At 37.5% G+C, this 21,475-nt stretch overlaps 1 protein-coding gene across 8 annotated transcripts in view; it reads left to right on the forward strand.

The window, feature by feature from the left end:
• mark4b (MAP/microtubule affinity-regulating kinase 4b) overlaps window positions 1–21,475 on the forward strand; it is a 59,106-nt gene that overhangs the window by 32,455 nt on the left and 5,176 nt on the right. Inside the window, exons 6-18 of one of the 8 annotated variants that reach the window (XM_016671697.1) lie at window positions 3,787–3,857; window positions 4,305–4,361; window positions 4,874–5,110; window positions 5,179–5,298; window positions 6,286–6,385; window positions 6,703–6,812; window positions 7,529–7,718; window positions 8,474–8,694; window positions 9,426–9,529; window positions 13,023–13,295; window positions 15,365–15,447; window positions 20,062–20,106; window positions 20,949–20,988. In XM_016671697.1, the coding sequence (XP_016527183.1) occupies window positions 3,787–3,857; window positions 4,305–4,361; window positions 4,874–5,110; window positions 5,179–5,298; window positions 6,286–6,385; window positions 6,703–6,812; window positions 7,529–7,718; window positions 8,474–8,694; window positions 9,426–9,529; window positions 13,023–13,295; window positions 15,365–15,447; window positions 20,062–20,106; window positions 20,949–20,988 (1,651 nt within the window). Of the gene's footprint in view, window positions 1–3,786; window positions 3,858–4,304; window positions 4,362–4,873; window positions 5,111–5,178; window positions 5,299–6,285; window positions 6,386–6,702; window positions 6,813–7,528; window positions 7,719–8,473; window positions 8,695–9,425; window positions 9,530–13,022; window positions 13,296–15,364; window positions 15,448–20,061; window positions 20,107–20,948; window positions 20,989–21,475 lie in introns of those variants that run through there. The other 7 variants (XM_016671700.1, XM_016671698.1, XM_016671702.1 and 4 more) reach the window with 7 other exon arrangements.

Here is a 21,475-nt window from a genome sequence, read left to right on the forward strand (position 1 = left end):
TTCATCAGTTCATCAGTACAAACAGTTCATCAGTTCATTAGTTCAAACAGTTAATCAGTTCATTAGTTCAAACAGTTCATTAGTTCATCAGTTCAAACAGTTCTTTAGTTCATCAGTTCATCAGTTCAAACAGTTCATCAGTTCATTAGTTCAAACAGTTAATCAGTTCATTAGTTCAAACAGTTCATTAGTTCATCAGTTCAAACAGTTCATTAGTTCATCAGTTCAAACAGTTCTTTAGTTCATCAGTTCAAACAGTTCATCAGTTCATTAGTTCAAACAGTTAATCAGTTCATTAGTTCAAACAGTTCATCAGTTCATTAGTTCATCAGTTCAAACAGTTCTTTAGTTCATCAGTTCAAACAGTTCATCAGTTCATTAGTTCAAACAGTTAATCAGTTCATTAGTTCAAACAGTTCATTAGTTCATCAGTTCATCAGTTCAAACAGTTCATCAGTTCATCATCAGTGAAAGTCGCCATGAAGCTTTTAGACCTAGGAATGTTGGTATTGGCAGCATCATGCTGGGGGACTGTTTTACTCTGTGAGATTTTGCAAAAAGGGAACAAATGTTTAAGGCAGGGATGATTCAATATTCACATTAAAACTGGTTTGAAGTGACATTTTAAAGACGTTTCCTTTAAAATGTTTCAACCATTTTGAAGAAAATTTGTGGATTATTCATAAAATTTGGATTTGTGGTTCAGAAACCGGCAGATTTAAATAAAATGTACAATTTTCTGCCAAGAAATGGGGTCCAATTTCCCACCACAATGAGTCTGTTTATATCTGAGACTGAATGTATAGTCTGTGAAAAAATACGTTATTTATTTTTAAAAAAGTCACTGATACCTGTAATAATGACCAAGAGCTCACAGATTTTTTAAATAACATAAAATTGAACCACTTAACAGATGAAGCGGCTTCAAAATTAGATCAACCGATTGAGGAATGGGAGATCAAGCAGATAATTAAATCGCTTAAGAACAACAAAAGCCCAGGCCCAGATGGATTTTCCAACGACTTTTATAAAACCTTTATAGACCTTCTGGCTCCTTTGCTACTAAAAGCATATCATCATGCTTTAAAATCCAAAACTATGGCACCATCTTGGACAGAAGCCACGATAGTAGTAATCCACAAAGAGGGCAAGGATCCTACAGACTGCCAGTCCTATAGACCTATATCACTGCTGAACACAGACCTACGCATACTCACTGCAATCCTAGCAAGACGACTTAACAAATTCATCACCCAAATCATACATCCCGATCAGACAGGATTTATCGCAGGCAGGTACTATGCTGACAATCTAAGGCGCTTATTGAATGTAACAAGCATCCTAAAAGAAAGAAAGATTGAATCAGCAATCATATCCTTAGATGCCCAAAAGGCGTTTGACAGAGTGTCCTGGAAATATCTAATTCATACTCTGAAACGCTTTGGATTTGGTCCATATTTTGTTGACTGGGTGCAGACTCTTTACTCCTCTCCACAGGCAGCAGTTAAAGTTAACGGCTTTAGATCCGATAGATTTCTACTAGAACGGGGGTGCAGACAGGGGTGCTCGCTCTCACCCCTCCTGTTCGCCATTAGTATTGAACCGTTAGCCCAAATCATTAGAGATTATGCAAATATTAAAGGGATAGAAATTAACAAGGAAGTACACAAAATCTCATTATATGCCGATGATGTATTACTATACTTGACGGAACCTAAATCAACAATCCCTCACCTAAAAGAGCTCATCTCTCAATATGGATTTTACTCAGGCTACAAAATTAATATTGAAAAAACGGAAGCTATGGATGTAAACGGCACAATTTCAGATTCCACAAAATTACAGAGTGGATTTAAGTGGCCCAAGAACGGTATCAAATATTTGGGTATTCATATACCTCTATCTCTATGTGACCTTTATGAGGCAAACTATGGCAAACTTCTACGAGCCATTAAAAATGATCTAGAGCGTTGGGATACACTCCCTATTTCTCTGTTGGGCCGGGTTGAAAGTATCCATATGAATATTTTACCAAGACTACTCTATTTATTCCAGATGCTGCCTGTGGAGATTCCCAAATCTACCTTTGACACCTTAGACAAAATGATAACTGGATTCATTTGGCAAAAAAAGCGTCCTAGAATCAGACTAAAAACTCTGCAGTTATCTAAACCCAAGGGGGGCCTCAAACTCCCAAATTTAAAATATTATTACTGGGCTGCACAACTTAAACCCTTATTAGTATGGCTACAGAACTGTGCAGATACTCGATGGCTGGAAATAGAGGAAAGCATGTGCTCAGTACCACTGCAAACATTACCCTTTTTAGATGCTCCTGCAAAGGAAATGACAATCTGGACAAAAAACACCCTCAAAATTTGGAACAAAATACAATCGGCTTTTAAGTTATTAAAACAGATCTCACCATTATCAAGTATAGGATTCATGAAGACGTTTGCACCAAACAATTTAGATTCTGGGTTCAAAAACTGGTCTAATTATGGACTATTGCATATCCATCAATTAATTAAAGAGGGAAATTTCAAAACCTTTGAACAGATTAAAAGTGAATTTGGTCTCCCTAGGACAGACTTTTATAGATACTTACAACTCAGAACCTTTGTGACGACACACAACAATTGGACTAAACTTCATGAGCCTACACCTATAGAAAATTTCCTAATGGACATACAAAGGGGAAAGGGGAATAAAAAAGTAATTAGTAAAATATATGAGCTGTTTTTATCTATGAATATGCACAATTCCACAAACATTAAGCAGAAATGGGAGACTGAATTGCAGGAGTCAATAGCAGGGGACACATGGGAAGAAATATGTACTGAAGCACAATTAACAACGAATTCTAATACATGGAGAGAATTCAAATGGAAAGTAATAGTCCGGTTTTTCAGAACGCCAGCAATAACTAGTAATATGGGCCCAACACAACCCAGCTCATGCTGGAGAAATTGCGGGACGCAGAATGCAAATCATACGCATATCTTTTGGTCCTGTCCCAAACTAAGTGTGTTCTGGGAGGAGATTTTTGAAGCTCTCAAAGTAATTTTCAGGAGAGATGTTCCAAAAAAACCCCTGGTGGCAGTTTTGGGAGAAATACCTGATGGAATAGACAGGAAGGGTGATCAATATCTTCTAAATATCTTGCTTACGGCAGCTTTAAAATGTATAACTATCAGGTGGCTGAAGCCAGGGCCTCCTACATATAACACATGGATACAAAAAGTCTGGGACATTTATTTGATGGAAGAAATCACATATTCCCTAAGGCTTCAAAAAACAGTTTTTAATATAAGGTGGAGCCCTGTCATACCATTATTAATTCAGTGACACCTTAACAGGATTGCCTTTTTGCATTCACTGTGTATTTTGAGTCTTTTAAAATATCATTGTGGTTAGCAATGTGTGGATCATCTTACCTCAGAGGGGATTTAATTGTGTGTTTTGTTTATTTTACTTTGCTGCTATCTTTTTATTTCACTCTGTTGTTGTGTATTCATTATTACATTTGTTAGAACATTTGCTGTCTCATTTTCTTTTGTCAAGTTATAATGTTGAAGATATTTGTCAGTAAGAGACAGAAAAATGTAAATGTGGGAATGTGTTGCTGGTAAAAATAAATAATAAAGTTTTAAAAAAAAAAAGTCACTGATATTTATCAAGAGATCCACCTGGCAGATCCACTTTCGTCTTAATATGCCAAACCCTAGAATTGAATGAGGTCTGCACAGTGACAGTTTGAGTGTTTTGTTTTTAATGTTTCTGCAGGCGAAGTGTTCGACTACCTCGTGGCTCATGGCAGAATGAAAGAGAAAGAGGCCAGAGCCAAATTCAGACAGGTGAGTTCAGCAGCACACCATGGTCTGCGTCCGTTTCCTGGCTGGTTACAGTGGAGCTGAACTGTTTCAATGTTCCTGATGCAGAAAGAAGGAAAAAAACACGAGTTTTCATTTCTGCACTTATAAATCTGGATAACAGAAGATTCAGTGTGGAAAACGTTTTGATTTTTAAAGACTTTGTTCCTTATTCAGCTCCAAGTCTTTGAGGGTGGAAAGCCTCCTTACCATCACCCTAATCTTTATCTTGGAAACTTTTATTTTCTTTTTAAATCACTTGAAAAGAGTCAACGAAAATTATATTTTGAACTGGAAAATCTGCATCAATCCTGTGATATTGAACTAAAATCAAAACTGGAGCTTATTGGTTTTACTTTAATTGTTTTAGAGTCACTTTTTATTGATTTATTTGTGCCAAATGAGCTTCTTGTTTCCTCTGTTTCTCCTCAGATTGTTTCTGCTGTTCACTACTGTCACCAGAAGAATATTGTTCACAGAGACTTGAAGGTCAGTTTAATGTCTTTTGTGATATTTTAGCTTATATGTGACGGTAATTGGGATTTTTATTTATTTATTTTTTTACTCGGTACATTGATCACAGTCAATATGATCAGCTGCTGCCTCAAGTAAGGCTGAGGAATAAGAAATAATAATAAGAAATAATTCCTGCAGGAAATTAGAAATTTAAAATTTGCAATCAGCTCACAATTATACAGGTAACACTTTATTTGAAGGGGTTTGCATAAGACTGACATAACGGCTGTCATGAAGTGTCATTTGGTAAATAATGACACTTTTAATACAAAGTAGCTCTAAAAGTTGCTTTGAAAGTCCATTAAAAATGCCAACTTTGTATGATTTTTTAAAATTATGATAATTTAAAGCAAAGTTGGCCTTTTTAATAAAGCGTTATGGTGGGCCGGATTTGGCCCCCTGGCCTTCAGTTTGACACGTTCTCTTCGTTAGCTGAAGCTAACAAAGTGAGGATTGGGGCGTTCCGTCTCTGTTGTGTCCTGCAGGCGGAGAACCTGCTGCTCGACGCCGACTCCAACATTAAAATCGCCGACTTCGGCTTCAGCAACGAGTTCACTGAAGGCAACAAGCTGGACACCTTCTGCGGGTCGCCGCCGTACGCCGCGCCGGAGCTTTTCCAGGGGAAGAAGTACGACGGCCCAGAGGTGGACATCTGGAGCCTGGGCGTCATCCTGTACACGCTGGTCAGCGGGTCGCTGCCGTTCGACGGCCAGAACCTGAAGGTACGCCCAAACTTTACATCTACAGGATAAACGCCTAAATTCATGGATGTTTGCGTTTCTGTGCTCAGGAGCTTCGGGAGCGGGTTTTACGAGGGAAGTACCGCGTTCCCTTCTACATGTCCACAGACTGTGAGGGAATCCTGCGCCGCTTCCTGGTCCTGAACCCCGCCAAGCGCTGCTCCCTGGAGGTAAACAGGAAACTGTGATCAACCTATCAAGGTTATTTGTATTTCAGCAATAAGGCTGTTCAAAGTGCTTGACATCATAAAAACATAAAAATGCCATAGAACTGAAACATCACAATCAAACTGAAGCAAATTGATCCAGTCAGCAGGCAGAGAGAGAGGGGTGCACTTACTTTAGCTTTCTCTAACTCAGGGGGTCAAACTCATTTTATTATCATGAATGTTCTCAAAGGGCAGATTTATTTAATATTTACGGCTGTCAACATTAACGCGTTAGAGCTTGCAGTTAATACGAAAATTTTAACATTTTAAAATTACATAATGCAGGTTAATTGAACTACTTATTTTGTCCAAAGAGCCTCTCTCCAGAGCAGGGTTAGCTAGTTCGCAGCAGTGCATTATGGGCAACGAACAGCAGTGGAAGATGAAAGTTTTATGCAACAGAAGTTGAACATTTTTACTGTATTTGAGCTTCTGTGTAGCAGTATTTGTGACTTTTGTCTTACTGACTATGTTGATCAGTCAATATAACTGTCTCCGCCTTACTTGACATCAAGTAAGGTTAAGGCAGCAGAAGTGAGAAATACTGCCACCTGCAGGTTGGAGGTTGAATGAGGAGTTTCTAAATTAAAGTTTAAAACAAAATGGCTTCCTTTAAACCTTCCTGAATATAAAAACCTGGAAAGCTGAGAATCTCCAGACATGTTTGTTTTGGGACAATAAAAGATTTTATGAAAATGTGCATTTAGTGGCGGTTGTTGATGTGGGCGGTTACCCAGGGTGTCATCAGAAAGGGGCGGGGCAACCAAGAACCAGAAAGTAAAATTTATCTGTCAGTTATACCCTGAACACGTTTGCTGCTACTTGTGCCCATGTTTAGTGGAGTAAATTTCCCTGAGCTGCTGTTTGGAACTGGGAGACTACAGCTTTCTGCTGGAGTGGCTTCTTTTGTTTTTTTAGTAAAATCCTTTTTCTCTGTCTGGCCATCAGCAAATAATGAAAGATAAGTGGATTAACGTTGGTTACGAAGGCGCCGAGCTGAAGCCCCACGTTGAGCCTGAGGAGGACTTCAGCGACAGCGGCCGCATCGGTGAGACGAGTTTTATTTTTATTAGCTTTGCTGTCGCAACTTTCAGGTGATAAAATGGGCTTTTGCACAGCCAGGTTGTTTTTAATGCTTAAACCTTCTGGAAATGTATCTCAGTAGATGTTTTTGACTACAAAGCAGCTGAGAAACAAGGAAATTAGAGACATTTTGAAACAGAAAGTGAGGAGGGAACCTGAGACCGAGAAGGAAGTTTTGATTTTCATCTTTCATTTAGTGTTTTTTGCTGATCGAGACTTTGGCTGCAGCGTTAAATGAAGAAATGCATCTTCAGAGATTCATCCCTGTTTGATTTCTTGCAGATGTGATCGTAGGGATGGGATTCGACAGAGAGGAGGTTCGAGAGTCGCTGGTTAAACACAAATACAACGAGATCACTGCCATGTACCTGCTGCTGGGACGCAAGACAGAGGTGGAGTGTTTCTCTGTTCTCTTTTGTCTTCTTTGGCTAATCAGTAGAATATATTAATTATGGCATCATGATCGCATCTCCCGGAGCGTTGTGTTAGTTTAATAATCGACATGATGGCATTTTGGAGGGAAAATGTATTTAAATCTACTTGAAACTTGACTTAGTTTGTATTTAACTTTTTAACAAAGTTTTATTCTGTGCATTTTATGTACTGTAAATATGTTTGACTAACTCCTAGATTCTCTACTGTGAAGACAATCAAACATTAATGTTTCCTTTTTAATAGTTGGAGTACTTTAAGTGAATTTTTATATTAGTTATTTTCATCCCTGGTAAAATAAGAAACATAAATAAGCTTAATATAGAAAGCTATAGTGATTCATTCAGGCTTAAATAATTACTGTTGTTAACAAATAGTTAATAAATACTCCATTAAATAAATAAATGTCCCTGTGGAAAAAAGAAAAAACACTTATTTTTAAACTTATTTTTTAAATCAGTTTTATTTATTTCCTAATGTTGTTTTATTTTGTGACATTTTTATTTCACTTATATTTCATGTTCTTGTATTCAAATGAGGGGGAGGAGAAAATTTAACAAAAGAAATAATGAAATGGATTCATAAATACAAAGGCAGCGTTTCTATGGTTACATGGCCTGGACCTAACGTAGTGACAGACGATCATCCGCGCTCATGTTGTCGTTTCGCCTTTCAGACGGACGTCGCCGAGTCTCGGTCGGCCAGCAGCCTGAGTCTCGCTCGCATCCGGCCCAGCGCCATCACCAACGGGATGAGCAAACACTCCACCTCCTCTTCCTCCTCCGGCGCTCAGTCTTCCTCCTCCGGTCACAAGCCTCAGCGAAGCGCCTCGACGTACCACCGCCAGAGACGACACTCCGACTTCTGTAAGCCTAACGCCCAACATCTCAATAAGGAGGCGGCGTGTCAAACTCATCTTCGTTTTGGTGACTTAAAGATCATGAATGTTTTCAAAAACCAATTGATGAACTTCTTAAAATTGAATATTGAATATCTTGTTACATTGATCAGTCCCAAAATTTTTCATTGTTTTTGTGATTTTTTCACAATCTAAAACATGAATGATTGTGGTAATAATTAAATATTCTCAAGAAATGTAGCGATATTTGAAGGTAAGGTAATTTTATTTATATTGCACATTTTCAGTTCAAAGTGCTTCAAAATTTGAACTGTAATTGTGGCTTTTTTTACTCATCATATTGATCGCAGTCCATACGACTGCCTGAGGCAGCAGAAGTATGAAATACTGCCACCTGCAGGTTGGAGTTGGTCATTTAAACACAATGTCTGAAAATGTTGGTGTAAAATATGCAATAAACTCACAATTGTACATTAGCTTGAAGAAGTGCAGCGATCTGTTGATTTTTGCTTGAATCTCCACAATCACAAAAAAAAAAAAAAAACTTTAAAGACTGATTGTTACAATTTGGCACCATTTAGATAAAAACTGTTTCTATTTGATTGATAAAATAATATTTAAGGACTCGGCTGTTTTCTTGAAGGCTCTCTGGAGGCCAGAGGGCCACATAATAAGTTATGGCGTGCCGGATTTGGCCCCTGGGCCTTGAGTTTGAATGTGTTTTAAGGTGATATTTGTAGGTAAATGGTTTTCCTCCGTTAGGCGGTCCAGCTGCTCCCGGGTCGGCTCACCCCAAACGGAGCCCCAGCGGTGTGGGCGAGGCGGCGGCCCTCAAAGAAGAGCGGCTCTCCGTGCGCAAGCCGAGCGGCTCCACTGTGGGCTCCCGTAGCATCCCAACCCCGTCCAGTCCCATGGTTAGCTCCGCCCACAACCCCAATAAAGCAGAGATCCCCAACAGACGCAAGGAGGTCAATTCGACTGTGGTAAGGCCTCATAATCCAGTTTCCCCAGATTACAGCATTTTAGAGCAGATTTACTAATTTGGAGGTTTATCAATTGAATATATATCAGTTCAGCCTGAGATGAACTCCAGGGTATTTTGCACAGCAGAGGTTTGCAACCATCAGACTGGAAAGCAGCAGCCTCCAGACTCTCAGATAAACTTTAAGGAGATATTTCCTGGCTTTGATTAATCAGATTAATCGATTTGTTATAAAAACCACATGAGGGTGAATTTCTTTAGGTACCTAATACTGAAAAGGTACATCCTGGTAAACTCTGCTGATCTCATCAATAACCATTAGATTAATCGTGATTCATAATTGATAATTGTCAACCAATTTAGTAATTGATTAATCGTTAAATGGAGCATATAGGCTGCTGAGAAAACAACACAATCAGAGCCGTAATTAAACCAAAACTGCACAAAGATATAAATGTTAAAAAAACTTAGGCTTTTTACTGCTTTTTACATTAAGCTCCTTTTTACTGGGAGCCTGTGATAATTGGCTGACCAGTTATCAGCCCTGCACTGTGCTGATGTTTGTTCTGCAGAAACAGCGAAACGTTTCAGCGAATAAATGAAAAATCTGCAGAATTTCTGATTAATTGATTAATCGTCAGAATAATTGATTACTGAAATAATCGTTAGTTATTGCCAGACCTAATAGGTTCGTTTTTGTGAAATTTTGTTTTTGTTTACACTTTGCTCCAGAACAACATCCCTGCCAGTGCCATGACTCGCAGGAACACGTACGTGTGTACGGACCGGTCCAGCACCGACAGACCATCGCTGCTGCAAAACGGCAAAGAAAACAGGTAAAACCTTCGGCCTCCCGGTGCGTTCACTGATTACCTCTGGGCTCTCCGGCTTCCCCCTGTTCAAACATTCAGTGAGACTCCATTTTTATCCTGGATTCCACTTAAACGCTGTTTGCGTTTTCCGGACATTTGGTCGTTTGTATCCGTTCTAAACTGAGCTTGGGATAATTTGTTTTACTGGGACATCCAAGTTCCAACCATTTTAGCTCATGGGTGTCCAAAGTACGGCGCAGGGGCCGTTTGTGGCCCTTGGACTGACTTTGTGCGGCCCCAAGCTGACCTGTCCAGCACACAGGCTTATTGCCGATGGAGAGTTTTTATTTGTCATGAGGGTAAAAATCATTAACAACATAATTTTCTAATAATGAAAAAATTTAAAGTACAGCCCAAAGTATCTGTATTTTTATAAACAAGCTTTTATAAGAAGAAGAACCATGTTGATCCAGAGACTTTCACTGAAAAGCCGACTTTGCTGCACCCAAATCAGCTTTTATCCAATTAATTAAACTTGTCTAAATACTGGCAGGAGTTCTGGAAGAAAGTGACCCAGATCCAGTTCTTCTTCTGAAAATAAATTTGTTCAATCTAAATTCCTAAAAAACATTTAATTAGAAGTACTGTACTGTTTTTTCTTTTATTCTGAGCTTAAATTTCTGACGTGTTGAACTACTAAAGGATTATCTTATCTTAACTGATTACAGACTCTGCAATTAGCTCAGTTAAAAACTTTAATTCAGTCCCTAATTATATTTATAGATCATATTTTTAGCTGAGTCATGTTCCCCATTGCTGCAACGCTGAGTGAATTTTGAGTTTAGCTGTAAGATTAGTGTTTATAAGTCATATTTGGAGGAGGAGGATCTTCCCCCCATGTCTCTTCCTGATGGCGGTGGGAGGAACAGAAGATCACTTCAGGAGAACATTTTTTAGTTTTTCTGTCTTTCTTCCTCCACCACTTGCTGTTGGATTCGGGTATTACAGAAACCACAGCTTTTTTGTCTTGACATTACGATTCATGGGGTGATGTTGGAGGAAGCGAGACAGAAAGAGGAAATGTGAAGGGAAAGGAGTCGACGTGTCCTGACGTGACCCTGCTGCTGTCCCAGAGACCTCGTCAATGTGACGCCGCTCCACATGGCTCGCCGGGCCGATCCTCACATCCTCAGATCAGAGACAGATGCTTCCAGAGCTAAAAATGCTCATCTTCATTTGTGCAGTGGAAAAAAACAGTATTTACAATAAAAACTGTGCAAATAACAGCAGAAATACTGACGATTAATCGATTAGTCAGATAAAAACATTGCAACGTCCTGCAGTTATTCAATAAAACATATTTTATACAACGTGAAAAAAATAAAAATAATTCAATTCCTTTTTAAAATAAGAAAAATATTTAATTGCCTAAAATTCAACAACAGCATTCCTTTAGTGAATCGTTCGTCATTTGCAGCAAAAGATGCATCAGCTGCTCTTGACACAATGACAAACTTTTCTGGACGATAAATTGTCCCAGAAGTTTTTACGATAAACGATAATATTGTTTTGAGAGCATTTTCAAGTAATGGCAAAACATTCTCAAAGATGTTATGCCAATTTAGATTCTAATGAGCATTTAACACTTTAAGACATTTTAAAATAAACAACTAAATGAATTCTCTGTAAACAAGATTGTACTTAAAAAAAATGGATAGTTGAGACCAAAACCCCAAACTGAAAACTTCTATCATCCAGGTTTTTTAGATAAATTGCTGTGAAATTACTGAATTTGTTTTAATTTATTGTGTGATTAATTGATTTGACAGGCCTAGCATCTGCAGAAAAAAACATATTTCCAACGTCAACATGTGAAAAGCTCCGACCTTTCTGCTTGACTTTACATTAATACAGTGTTGGGTTGACCTGTTGATTATTTTTGGGATTAACAGATTATTAATTGGATTAAAAAAGGTGTTTAATAGGAAATTATTATAGCAGAATTTAAACCAGGTGAAGCTGAAACTGCCACTAGAGGAGTTCTGAAGATATTTACAGACAGAAGATTTTCTTTCTTATCTGAATATGTTCTTTCAGTAAATTGCCTTTTTTGAGTCTGTGGACGCCAGTTTCTAAATTCGTTGACAATTATTTCAATAAATGATTAATCACGACTAATCGTTTCAGCCCTAACTCTGATGGTTGTTTATGACCTCAGCAGGGCTTGCCACAACATTTCTGTGTGGTTTTCATGACGACTCAGAGTGATTCCCGTCTGCCTTGGTTCTCTTCATAAGTCAGCTCCATGTGTTTCTCATTGCCTCACATATTCCTCAGACTTTTTGTTGCAGCTGTTCAGAATACAACTAAGCACAACTGAAGGGCAGATTTGGACTCAAAAGAGAGGAAAAGTCAGATTTATGCCTCAGGTGATGTCACCAGATGAAGTGAAACTTTTATTTCTTAGAAAGGATAAACTTCATCACCACTCAGCTTCAATTTCCATCAAAATGGACAAACAAGCTGAAAAACTAGCAGTTATAAGTTAAATTTGATCAACTTTCAGTTTAGAAGTTGACGTGTCTCCTTTAAATCAGCCGCCCTGTTAGTTTTCTGCAGCTTTATTTTCCCTTTGTGCTTGTTGGTCATCACCAGCCGGCGTTTCATTGACGTTAAACGATTTTGCTCTGCAGCGGCAGCTAATGGGTCTGGACTCTGTGTGAGGGTGTTATCTAGAGCGTTATGAAAAGCAGCCTGAGGCCACCAATGAGCCACGGTGTGTGTGTGTGTGTGTGTGTGTGTGTGTGTGTGTGTGTGTGTGTGTGTGTGTTAAAGTGTGAAGTGTTGACTGACAGGAAGGAAATTAGATGTGAATAAACATCTAAAGCAAGAAATTATGACTCTTATGGATCTGAACCTTATTTTCTACAAATCTTGTTTTTTATTATTATTATTAATAATAATTTTTCTTCTCTTTTAACTCAGATACCACACAGTCAGACTTAATTAGCTCTGCCTTTATGTTGAGGCGTTCTGTTTATGTTCATGCTTTTCTGAATGTTTTGGGTTTTAATTGTCCTCTCGAAGTGATGACAGCTGCCTTTGTCATCGACTGCTGCATATTTCATAACATTTAATTAAGTAGTTTGTATTTTTTTTAATCTAAAACACTCAATTTCTATTGGGCTGATCATTAGCTAGAGGGGTGGAGCTGCCTTGCTGCTGACATGTGCTGCACAAAAAACTTAACCGATTGATTTAAAGGAACTCAGTGTTTCAGCAGTTTTGCAGTTTTCTGGAAATTTGTTCCAGATTCAACAAATTCTTTAGAGTTGCTTTTGAAACATAATAACTGGAACATTGACTAACATATTTGATGTGCATTTGCTTGATGATTTTGACAAAATGTAATGTTTATTTCTTGTTGTATGTGTGATGTCATACAGTCACCAGTTAACTGTATGATGTTTTTATGCTGTAAAGCATTTTGATCCGCCTGCTCTTGTGTTTCTTGCAGCACCTTATCCCACCGCCTGCCGCCGGCCTCCCCCTCCTCCCACAGCATTGCCGGCGCCTCCGGCGTCTCGTCCGCCACGCCGTCATCCCGTCTCTCCAGAGGATCCACGGTGAGGAGCACTTTCCACGGGGGTCAGATCAGAGACCGTCGGCCTCCGTCTCTCGCCCCGCCGGCGTCCCCGACGCTCTCTCACGATGCCAGCCCACTGCCCCACGTCAGGAGCCGGGCCCCATCCAACCTGCTCAGCAAGATCACCTCCAAGCTGACCCGCAAGTAAGAGGAGATGCTGAGGTTCACAGTAGAAAACATTAGGTAGAGAGCATCTGATTTTAGAGTTACCTCTTCAGACCTGATGTCCACTGGAATGGACAAGATGTGTTTCTGGGTTTAAATCAATGAAAAAATAGGAATTTGATCATTTGAATGATTCTAGTTTCTTATTGACCAATATTGGTCTTTGGCATCAGACAATACACTGCAAAAACACAAAACTTTACCAATTATTTTAGGTCTAGTTTTTAGTGCAAAATAGAAATTAATTGGCTCAAAAAGTAAAATAAATAAAAACATTAAGGCAGATTTCATACTAATGTTGGTTTTGGTTAAATAAAAATTAACTTGTTCAGTTTATTAGTGTGCAGGTAAAGAAAGATGAATTCACAATATGATTTTTTGTGTCTTTTAATGGCCCCTGAGGACTTTCATCTTGGGGATTTCGTCCCTCAGTGCAAAAAGTTTGGACACCATTGTGCTAAGTCAGTAATTCATTAATATTGATGAAAAATTACTAGTTCCATTGGAAGATTATTTCACTAAAAACATGGGAAAATATCTGGTTATAAGTGAAATAATCTGCCAATGGAACAAGAACCTTTTCATCAATAATTATTGACTTACAATAAGCTGCTATTTCTTACTGAAATGTTTTTTTGTTAGTTTTGTCTTATTTCAAGTGTTCTACGATATTAGCACTAGAAATTAGACCAGAACTAGGTGGAAAGATTTTGAGTTTTTGCAGTGTACGAGCATTGATCTGAAACTAGCAAAGAGGAGGAGGAAGTTTCTATTTACCATCAGAAATGTAAGTTTATGTTCATGGCAGCCGCATGGAACTGCTCTTATAATTTTAAATACTTACAGCATTTGAAGTTATTTAGAAAATATTTTTCATCATTAAATTTCAGGATTTTTGTCAGTTGAGTGTCCATCTCAGTGGACATCAGGCCTGGGGTTTATTAGCCAACATTTAACTATTTAGTGTCATTCTGTAAAGATTAAAGTATCTGCAAGCATTTTACAGCTTGTTTGTGGTTTCACTGTTTATTTTATCTCACATTTTATTTTTATGTTTTTATAAGCATAAATGCGGACTTTCTTGAACTGCTTGTAATTATTTTAAAAAAATTCATGCTGAATTAGAGTAAAAAAAATTTGTTTTTTGTTTTTTTGCTCTTTTGATAAAAATGAAGCTTGAAGGGGTTAAAATTAACTTTTTTCAAAATCATTTATATTTTAACAGTTGAATTTTGTTCATTATTTCTGCAGTAACAGCACTTTTTGTTAGTTGAGTTTATTTATAAACCTCAGCACAAAGGCCATACAGCTAACATGCTGCCTCTTTCAACCCTTTCCTTAACCAGTACTAACCTACCAGCCTTCCTTTAAACCAGAACAAGTCAAATTCTGCCCACATTAATGCAAGACCTGGGTCTAATAACAGTATAGCAAATCTTAAATATGTAACTGGTCAAATTCTCGATTCCATTTTGATCTATATGCAGAAAAATGTGTGTAATTGAATGAATTAAATATTATGATTTAACAGTGTGTAGTAAAATGTGCAAAAGCTTTGAATTTAAATAATCTTTACACCTGAGATGGTTTGAAAAATCCTAAAAATAGATTTTTCTTTGATAGAAAAACAAGTTTATTTGAAACAAGGAAATTTATTTTTGTAATTTCAATTTGCACAATTGTACTGATATCCCATAATTCATGTAAACTGTGACATGGGTAAAATTTGATAAAACATTTTTATTTCTATCACCTAGAAACAGTTTGACCCAGGTCTGCAGCTCAGATTGACTTACTGTATGTTTCTTATGGTCTGTTGTTCTTGGCTGCTTATTGTTGCTTTATCTGTTTGATTTCTTTAACAACTTGGGCCTTTTCTTACCAATCACACCTGCCAATCTTCTGCCCTTTCTTTGCATTTTGTTTAAATTTTATTCTTCTACCTTTGCTTCCTACTCATTCTTTTATCCCTTTCACTTTGCTTTTCTCTCTTTCTTTCTGCCTCTAACCTCCCGTTCCTCTCATCTTCTCTTCCTCTTGCCTCGCAGGGTCACTCTTGACCCTTCTAAACGTCCGAGCTCAAACAAGTCCGTGTCGGGCTGCACCCTCCCACAGGGGACAAAAACAGTTAGTAAGTTTTCCTTTCCCATGTTTTCTGGCTGCATCTGTCTGTCTGCCTGCCCCACCCTCCAGTGCCTCCGTCGTCCTCCCTCCTCCCTCCATCCGCTGTCCGTCGCAGCTTGGGGTTCAGTGGTGCAAACCTTGACCTGAGGTAAAGCTGCTTTACATGCAGGAAGTGTAATCCCTGCTTTAGTTCAACTATAGCTAGTTCTGGGTGATTGAAATCTTTCCAATAATTGAAGATTAAATTTTTGGAAAATTAGGTTGTTTTTTCCACCAATGCACTCATTGGGTTACCATAGTTTCCCAGAGCGGCCATCTTCTTTGACAAGCATAGGGGTGGGCGATACGGACTTATAATTTTACCACAATATTTTGTGTTAATATTGTGATAAGGTCAAAAATGATGATGAAAAATAATTTATTACTTCTCTTTTTAGGTAACTGTATGACTGTGACTGCATGGAGCAGCATTCACAGCAGCACAAACACAAATATTGTTTTGGGAAAAACATTCCCATTTGGGATCTGCTTCCTCTGGGCACCACTTTCTTAAAGAAGTGTGATTTATTTCACTAAACTGCAAAAATTAGCTGCATATTTTTAAATGTACTGATCTTTACTGATGCTCTAGTTTAACAAACAGTGGAAAAAATGGTAAAAATAACATTTACAATGTCAGTTTCTTAAATCTTTTAACATCATTAATTGAATACTTTTTAAAATATATAATCAACAGTTATTCTGTTGTGCTGTGGTATTTCCAAGCTGTGTTGTTGCTTCTCGATGTCATTTATTCAGTCATGTTTCTTTATGTTGTTAATCTTTGGAAATGTTCATTAATCCCAGCTTATTCACCTTTAATGTGACTCAGTGTTTGAGTTCTTCATGCTGCGTTCAAGGCATGCTCTGACTTTTCATTCCCGTTGTTTTTTCTGTGAGGAAACTTGATTTTTAGTTGTTTCTTCGTGTAGAACAGCTTCACCTCAGAGCTGTCTGTCTGTCTCTGTCTCTGTCTGTCTGCGTCTCCGCTGGCTCGGTTTCATGCTGCGCTGAAATGCTGCTTGAGCTGCAGCATTACAAGAAAATGCTGCAGCCATCAGCTTGCAAGAAAAAACCTAGTACAGTAGTGTTTTCTTTTTTTTGTTTACATGGGTTAGGTTTCCTTCTGACTAAGTGATGGATTTAAATGTTGAGTCAGAACAGACTTAGATGTATAAAGTTAATCAGGAGACAGAAACAACTGAACTGTTTTGGTCTTAGTCATAGAAACGGCATCATGTGTTTAGATATTGCCAGGGAAACCAGAGGGACGATTACCAACTTACCAAGAGAATTTCGAAGTGGAGCTTGATCACAGATAAATTGTGCTGTGATCTTTTTATTCTTTTTATTTATTTATTCTATTTTGTCAGTTTTTCCTTTATTTTTCTTATTGTTCTTAATTTCCTTCATGTTTTTTATCGTATTTTACTTTTTTATTTTTCCTTTTTCCAAATACTCTTTCTTTTGTTTCCATTTTTCTCTTTATTTCTTTTGCTCTTTTTTTCTTTTATTTTCCCCTTATTTCCCTTTTACTTTCTTCTTTTTTCCTTTTTTTCCCTTATTTTCTCTTTTTCCATATTCTTTCACCATTTTTTTCTTGTGTTCCCTGTTTTTTCCCTCGTCTTCCTTTTTATTCCCCTCTTTTTTCCAAATGTGGCGTCAACTAGATGAATAATCTTTGCAGAGTTTTGGAGTGAACCAGGTCTGTTTGGTTCATGTTTCAGGTTTCAGCATATGGTGAATGTTCCAGTGTAGCTTGGTTAGTTGTAATTTTATGTAGAGATGGTGACTTAAAACACTTTATCCATTCAAGGTGCAATATTATGGACTGTCTCTTATTTCCAAATGTATTTAGCATATAGAAAAGCTAATTTCAACTTCATTTAACTTTTTATCTCTTTTATATATACTAAAATATACTTAATACTTTTTTTGTTTGTTTGATGTTTCTTTGTTAGGCTTCAGATTTTTCTCACTTTAGATTTTCTTTTTCAAAAAGCCCCAATAACTCAAGAAAATGACTGTTTTCTGGAGCCTTTAACCATGTGTGCTTCAGTAGGGAAGTGAGAGGAAGCATTTGCGTCTGCAGGTCTTCAGCCTTGAACCTGTGACATTTAAAGCGTGCAGCATATGTCTGCGCTCTCTGCAGCACCAGATGCTTGTAAGAGTCGTCTGAGCCTGTTGCAGTCATCCTGACTTACTGACCCGGCATCACTGCTGCTTTAAATCAGGATTAGTTACATAACCAGGATTTATCCTTCTGTTAAACACGGATCACACACACCTCTTCCTTAAGACACATGAGGCTGTCTGGTGACACCATTAGCTTCTCCGTCTCTCTTTGTTTTTCCTTTTCTACTTTTTTATTTCACTTGTTAGAGGCCACTTTTGTTACAACCTGTTTGTACTTTCTTTTTAACCACTTAGAAGACAGATCTAGCATTTTGTTTTAATTTTTTAGGATAATAGTGAACATAAATGAATCTTTTCAAATATCAGTTTGAAGAAAAAGCAAGAATCTTCTGATTTCCATCACCTCGACGTTAAAGGTTGTTGAAGATCTTCCCTGTTTATTTTCTGCAGTTATTTAGATTACAGTTATTGATCATTGATTATTTAGGCAGAGAGTGTCTTCATGAACACATCGTCTGGGTTTTATTTTGATTTAGTGACACAATGCAGAGATGAGGCAGTTGTTGCTGTTATAAGAAAACAGCTGATAAGAAAAACCTTTGTGCCAACTAACTTTAAAAAACACAAATTTAATTTAAGAAAATTAGCAAACATTTGCACCATCTAGTGATCACATATGAAAAGTGCAGGCTTGTTTGTAACTTGCTTATTTTCTTTTTTTAATCTGTAAAGTTAACAACACTGGTTACAAAAAGAGGATTTTCTAAAGAACTTAAACTTGAAGAAATATTTATAGTTATATATTTATATTTTATCATCATAATACAATGGTGCATATTTTCTTTTTATCACACTGTTAAACACCAAATTTATTCAGTCTATTTGTCAGATAAAATCTCTTTTCAGATTTTTACTATTTAGATTCATGGTTGATTAATTTCCAGTCAACATCTTTTCATGCACAGTCTCAAGCTTGTATTTTGATCCATATTAGGACTTTGTATTGACTTCAATAGATACTTAATTGTCTGAATTGGGACATTTTGTTCAGGGAGTGACTTATAACAAACAAAAGAAAAAATAATCAACATCAAAACACACTTAACCATAGTCAACGTAAAGAGAGAAACAACAACTTCCGCTCTAGTTCATTGCTTCTGTGCATGCTACTTAATTATGTGGCAATTTATGAAAATGTAATTGATTGAAGCATGTTCTCATTTAAACCTACTAAGATGACTTCTATTCATCTTAGTATCTTCATTTATGCCTAACCCTAACCCCACCTGTTACCTGTTTATCCCTAACACAGGGGTCTGCAACCTGTGGCTCTTTGAACTTCCCACAATGACTCTTAATAGCTTTTGTTAAAAAAATTACATAAAATCAGTCAATGTTTTTAAATATACAGAGAGTAACAACTGGAAGTTTTCACAGTTTTTAATTATTTGCACTGGATTTTCACAAAGAATGACACATCTTTGTTTTCCCACCTGATAGTTCGGTAAGCTTGGTTTGCTTTGGGACCAAAATTGGAACATTTATTAAATTTTTAACTGCTGCTTGTCGCACTGCAGTTTGTCAAATGGACTAAACCATTTGAAAAACCTGTTTCCCTCCTCGGCTGCAAGGGCGCTGCACCAAGATCCACTGAAGGAAGTAACACAAAAACCTTTGAAGAAGACACTGAGCCCATCTTCCTTATTGTAAATAAATGTAAATAAAAATGAAGTAGCGTCAGCAGAGTTCTCTTTTGTCTTTGGCTAAAGACCACAAGTCATTGTGCTGGATTAGCTTGTTTGTTTTCATTGTATTTACCCAGAATACCCTGTGCTTTAGTCTGCTTCCTGCTTTTGGAGCGGTCTCCGCTCCAATTGGCATCATTTGACATTTGTGGCTGTTCTCCGAATAAAATGGCTCTTTAGGTCGCATAGGTTGCAGGCCCCTTGTCTAACCCAACCTTAACCAAAACTTAATTTACGTTCTTCCTCTAAACTGAACCCCTTACAAGCGAAATAGGGGGCTACCACAGTAGCACCAACCTTTGGTCCCCATAGACATAAAGGTCTTCAGGGAGTCGGTGAATGTATTGGGCAGTTGGCCCAATATGTAGCAAAACAAGTACACACACACACNACACACACACACACACACACACACACACACACACACACACACACACACACACACACACACACACACTGACTGTTTGATGATATCCCTTTGTTACAGTATAAACTCCATCCCACTCCACCCAAACTTCTCACCTGATTCATGTTGTTGTTTCATCTGGTGTTTCAGAGCAGCGGGGGGTTTTGATGATCCATCTGTGCTTTAAGGGTCCGAGTTGTTCTGCGTTATAGAGGAAGTTTAGAGGACATTGTTATGTGTTGAATTGATATTTGGTTGATTCCTAATAGATTGTTTTGTTCTTCTTCTTCTTGAGGGTCACAGACCAACCTGAGAGAATCAGCAGATCTCCGGTCACAAGGTGAGTGCAGTGAATCTCGTCTGTCTTACAGATAATTGTTAAAATCTTCATGTTTGACATAGATTTGGGTAAAGTTGGTTTACCCAAATCTATGGCCGGGCCACGCAGCTTGTTGAAAATCTGACAAGCTGCGTTTCCAATGCAAATGTGCTCAAACCTTTTGTGAGCATTCTGCTAATTTTTAAGAAACAGAATTTCACAATTGCAGTGTTTCCATTACATGAGAAAAGTTATTAAAATCACATTTGAATAAGGTTATTTATGTGATAAGTCATTGAAAAGTATCATCCTCCAACTGCTTCCTGTTTTCTTCTTTGTCTTCTTTGTGTTTTGCACCAGTTGTAACATCCGGTTGTTGACCATGTGACCCGTGATGCACCAAAAGGTGTTGCCACTGCAGTTTTGCAAAATAAACCAATTTCTATACGGCCAAGAAAAATCCCACTTTATCCTCTTTCCTTTTTTCCTTTCTTTTTATTTTATTCTTTTTTTCTTTCCTTTTTAGCATTTTTCTCTTTCTGTTTTAGTCCGTTTCCCATTTTTCCCCTTAATTATTTTTGTAAGTTTTCACTTTTTTTCTCAAATCCCTTTTCTCCTACTATCCTTCTTTTTTTTCCGTTTTCCATTTTTTTCTATTTTCCCCTTTTCATTTTTCCTCTTTCCTGTCTCTGACATTTTCCAGTTTTTTTCCTTGTTTCTCTATCTTTGTAATTGAGGCATTAATTCCTGTGAGATCCTGCTCACAGGAATCCAGCAGGATTACATCTGTTACATGTTTCCTGTACATCTGTGGCTGGTAGTTTGTAGTTTATCTTACTGAAGCTCTCATTTGCTCCTCTCAGCCTCAGCCTCTCCAGCCCAGTCTCAGGGTAATAGCAGCAGGTAAAACAGTGGCAGGTCAATGTAATCTATGCAGACTGTGAAGTAGAGTGTGTTGTGATAATTCCTGCAGGTAGAACTAAGATAAATGTTTGCATCCTATTTGCACCTTAGAAGGGTTTTAAAATGTGTGGTTTTTTGTTGTTAGTGCTATTGTAGATGAACTGTTGTGAATTTGCATTTATTTTATCTTGATGTTCTGATGGGTATAAACTGTGATAGCATCACAGTTACAGGTCACATTTGTCTACTATAAACATTTTTTTTATTTTAAAGTGAGAAATATGCAATACAACTTAAATGAGAAGCTACCTGATTTGTCAGAGGGTAAAAATGTAAACAAACAGCAGCAATATTGTTTAATAAGTTTACACACAATACTTTTTTAAAGCACCTTTTCATTTCCTTCCTTTCCCTTTAGCCATTCTTCTTTCCTTTGCAGATAATGTCTTTGAAAACTTTAATCGATAGTCTGACATTTTTATATGAA

The sequence above is a fragment of the Poecilia formosa genome, unplaced genomic scaffold, assembly GCF_000485575.1.
Source record: "Poecilia formosa unplaced genomic scaffold, Poecilia_formosa-5.1.2 Scaffold48, whole genome shotgun sequence".
In the NCBI taxonomy this organism is placed as follows: domain Eukaryota; kingdom Metazoa; phylum Chordata; class Actinopteri; order Cyprinodontiformes; family Poeciliidae; genus Poecilia; species Poecilia formosa.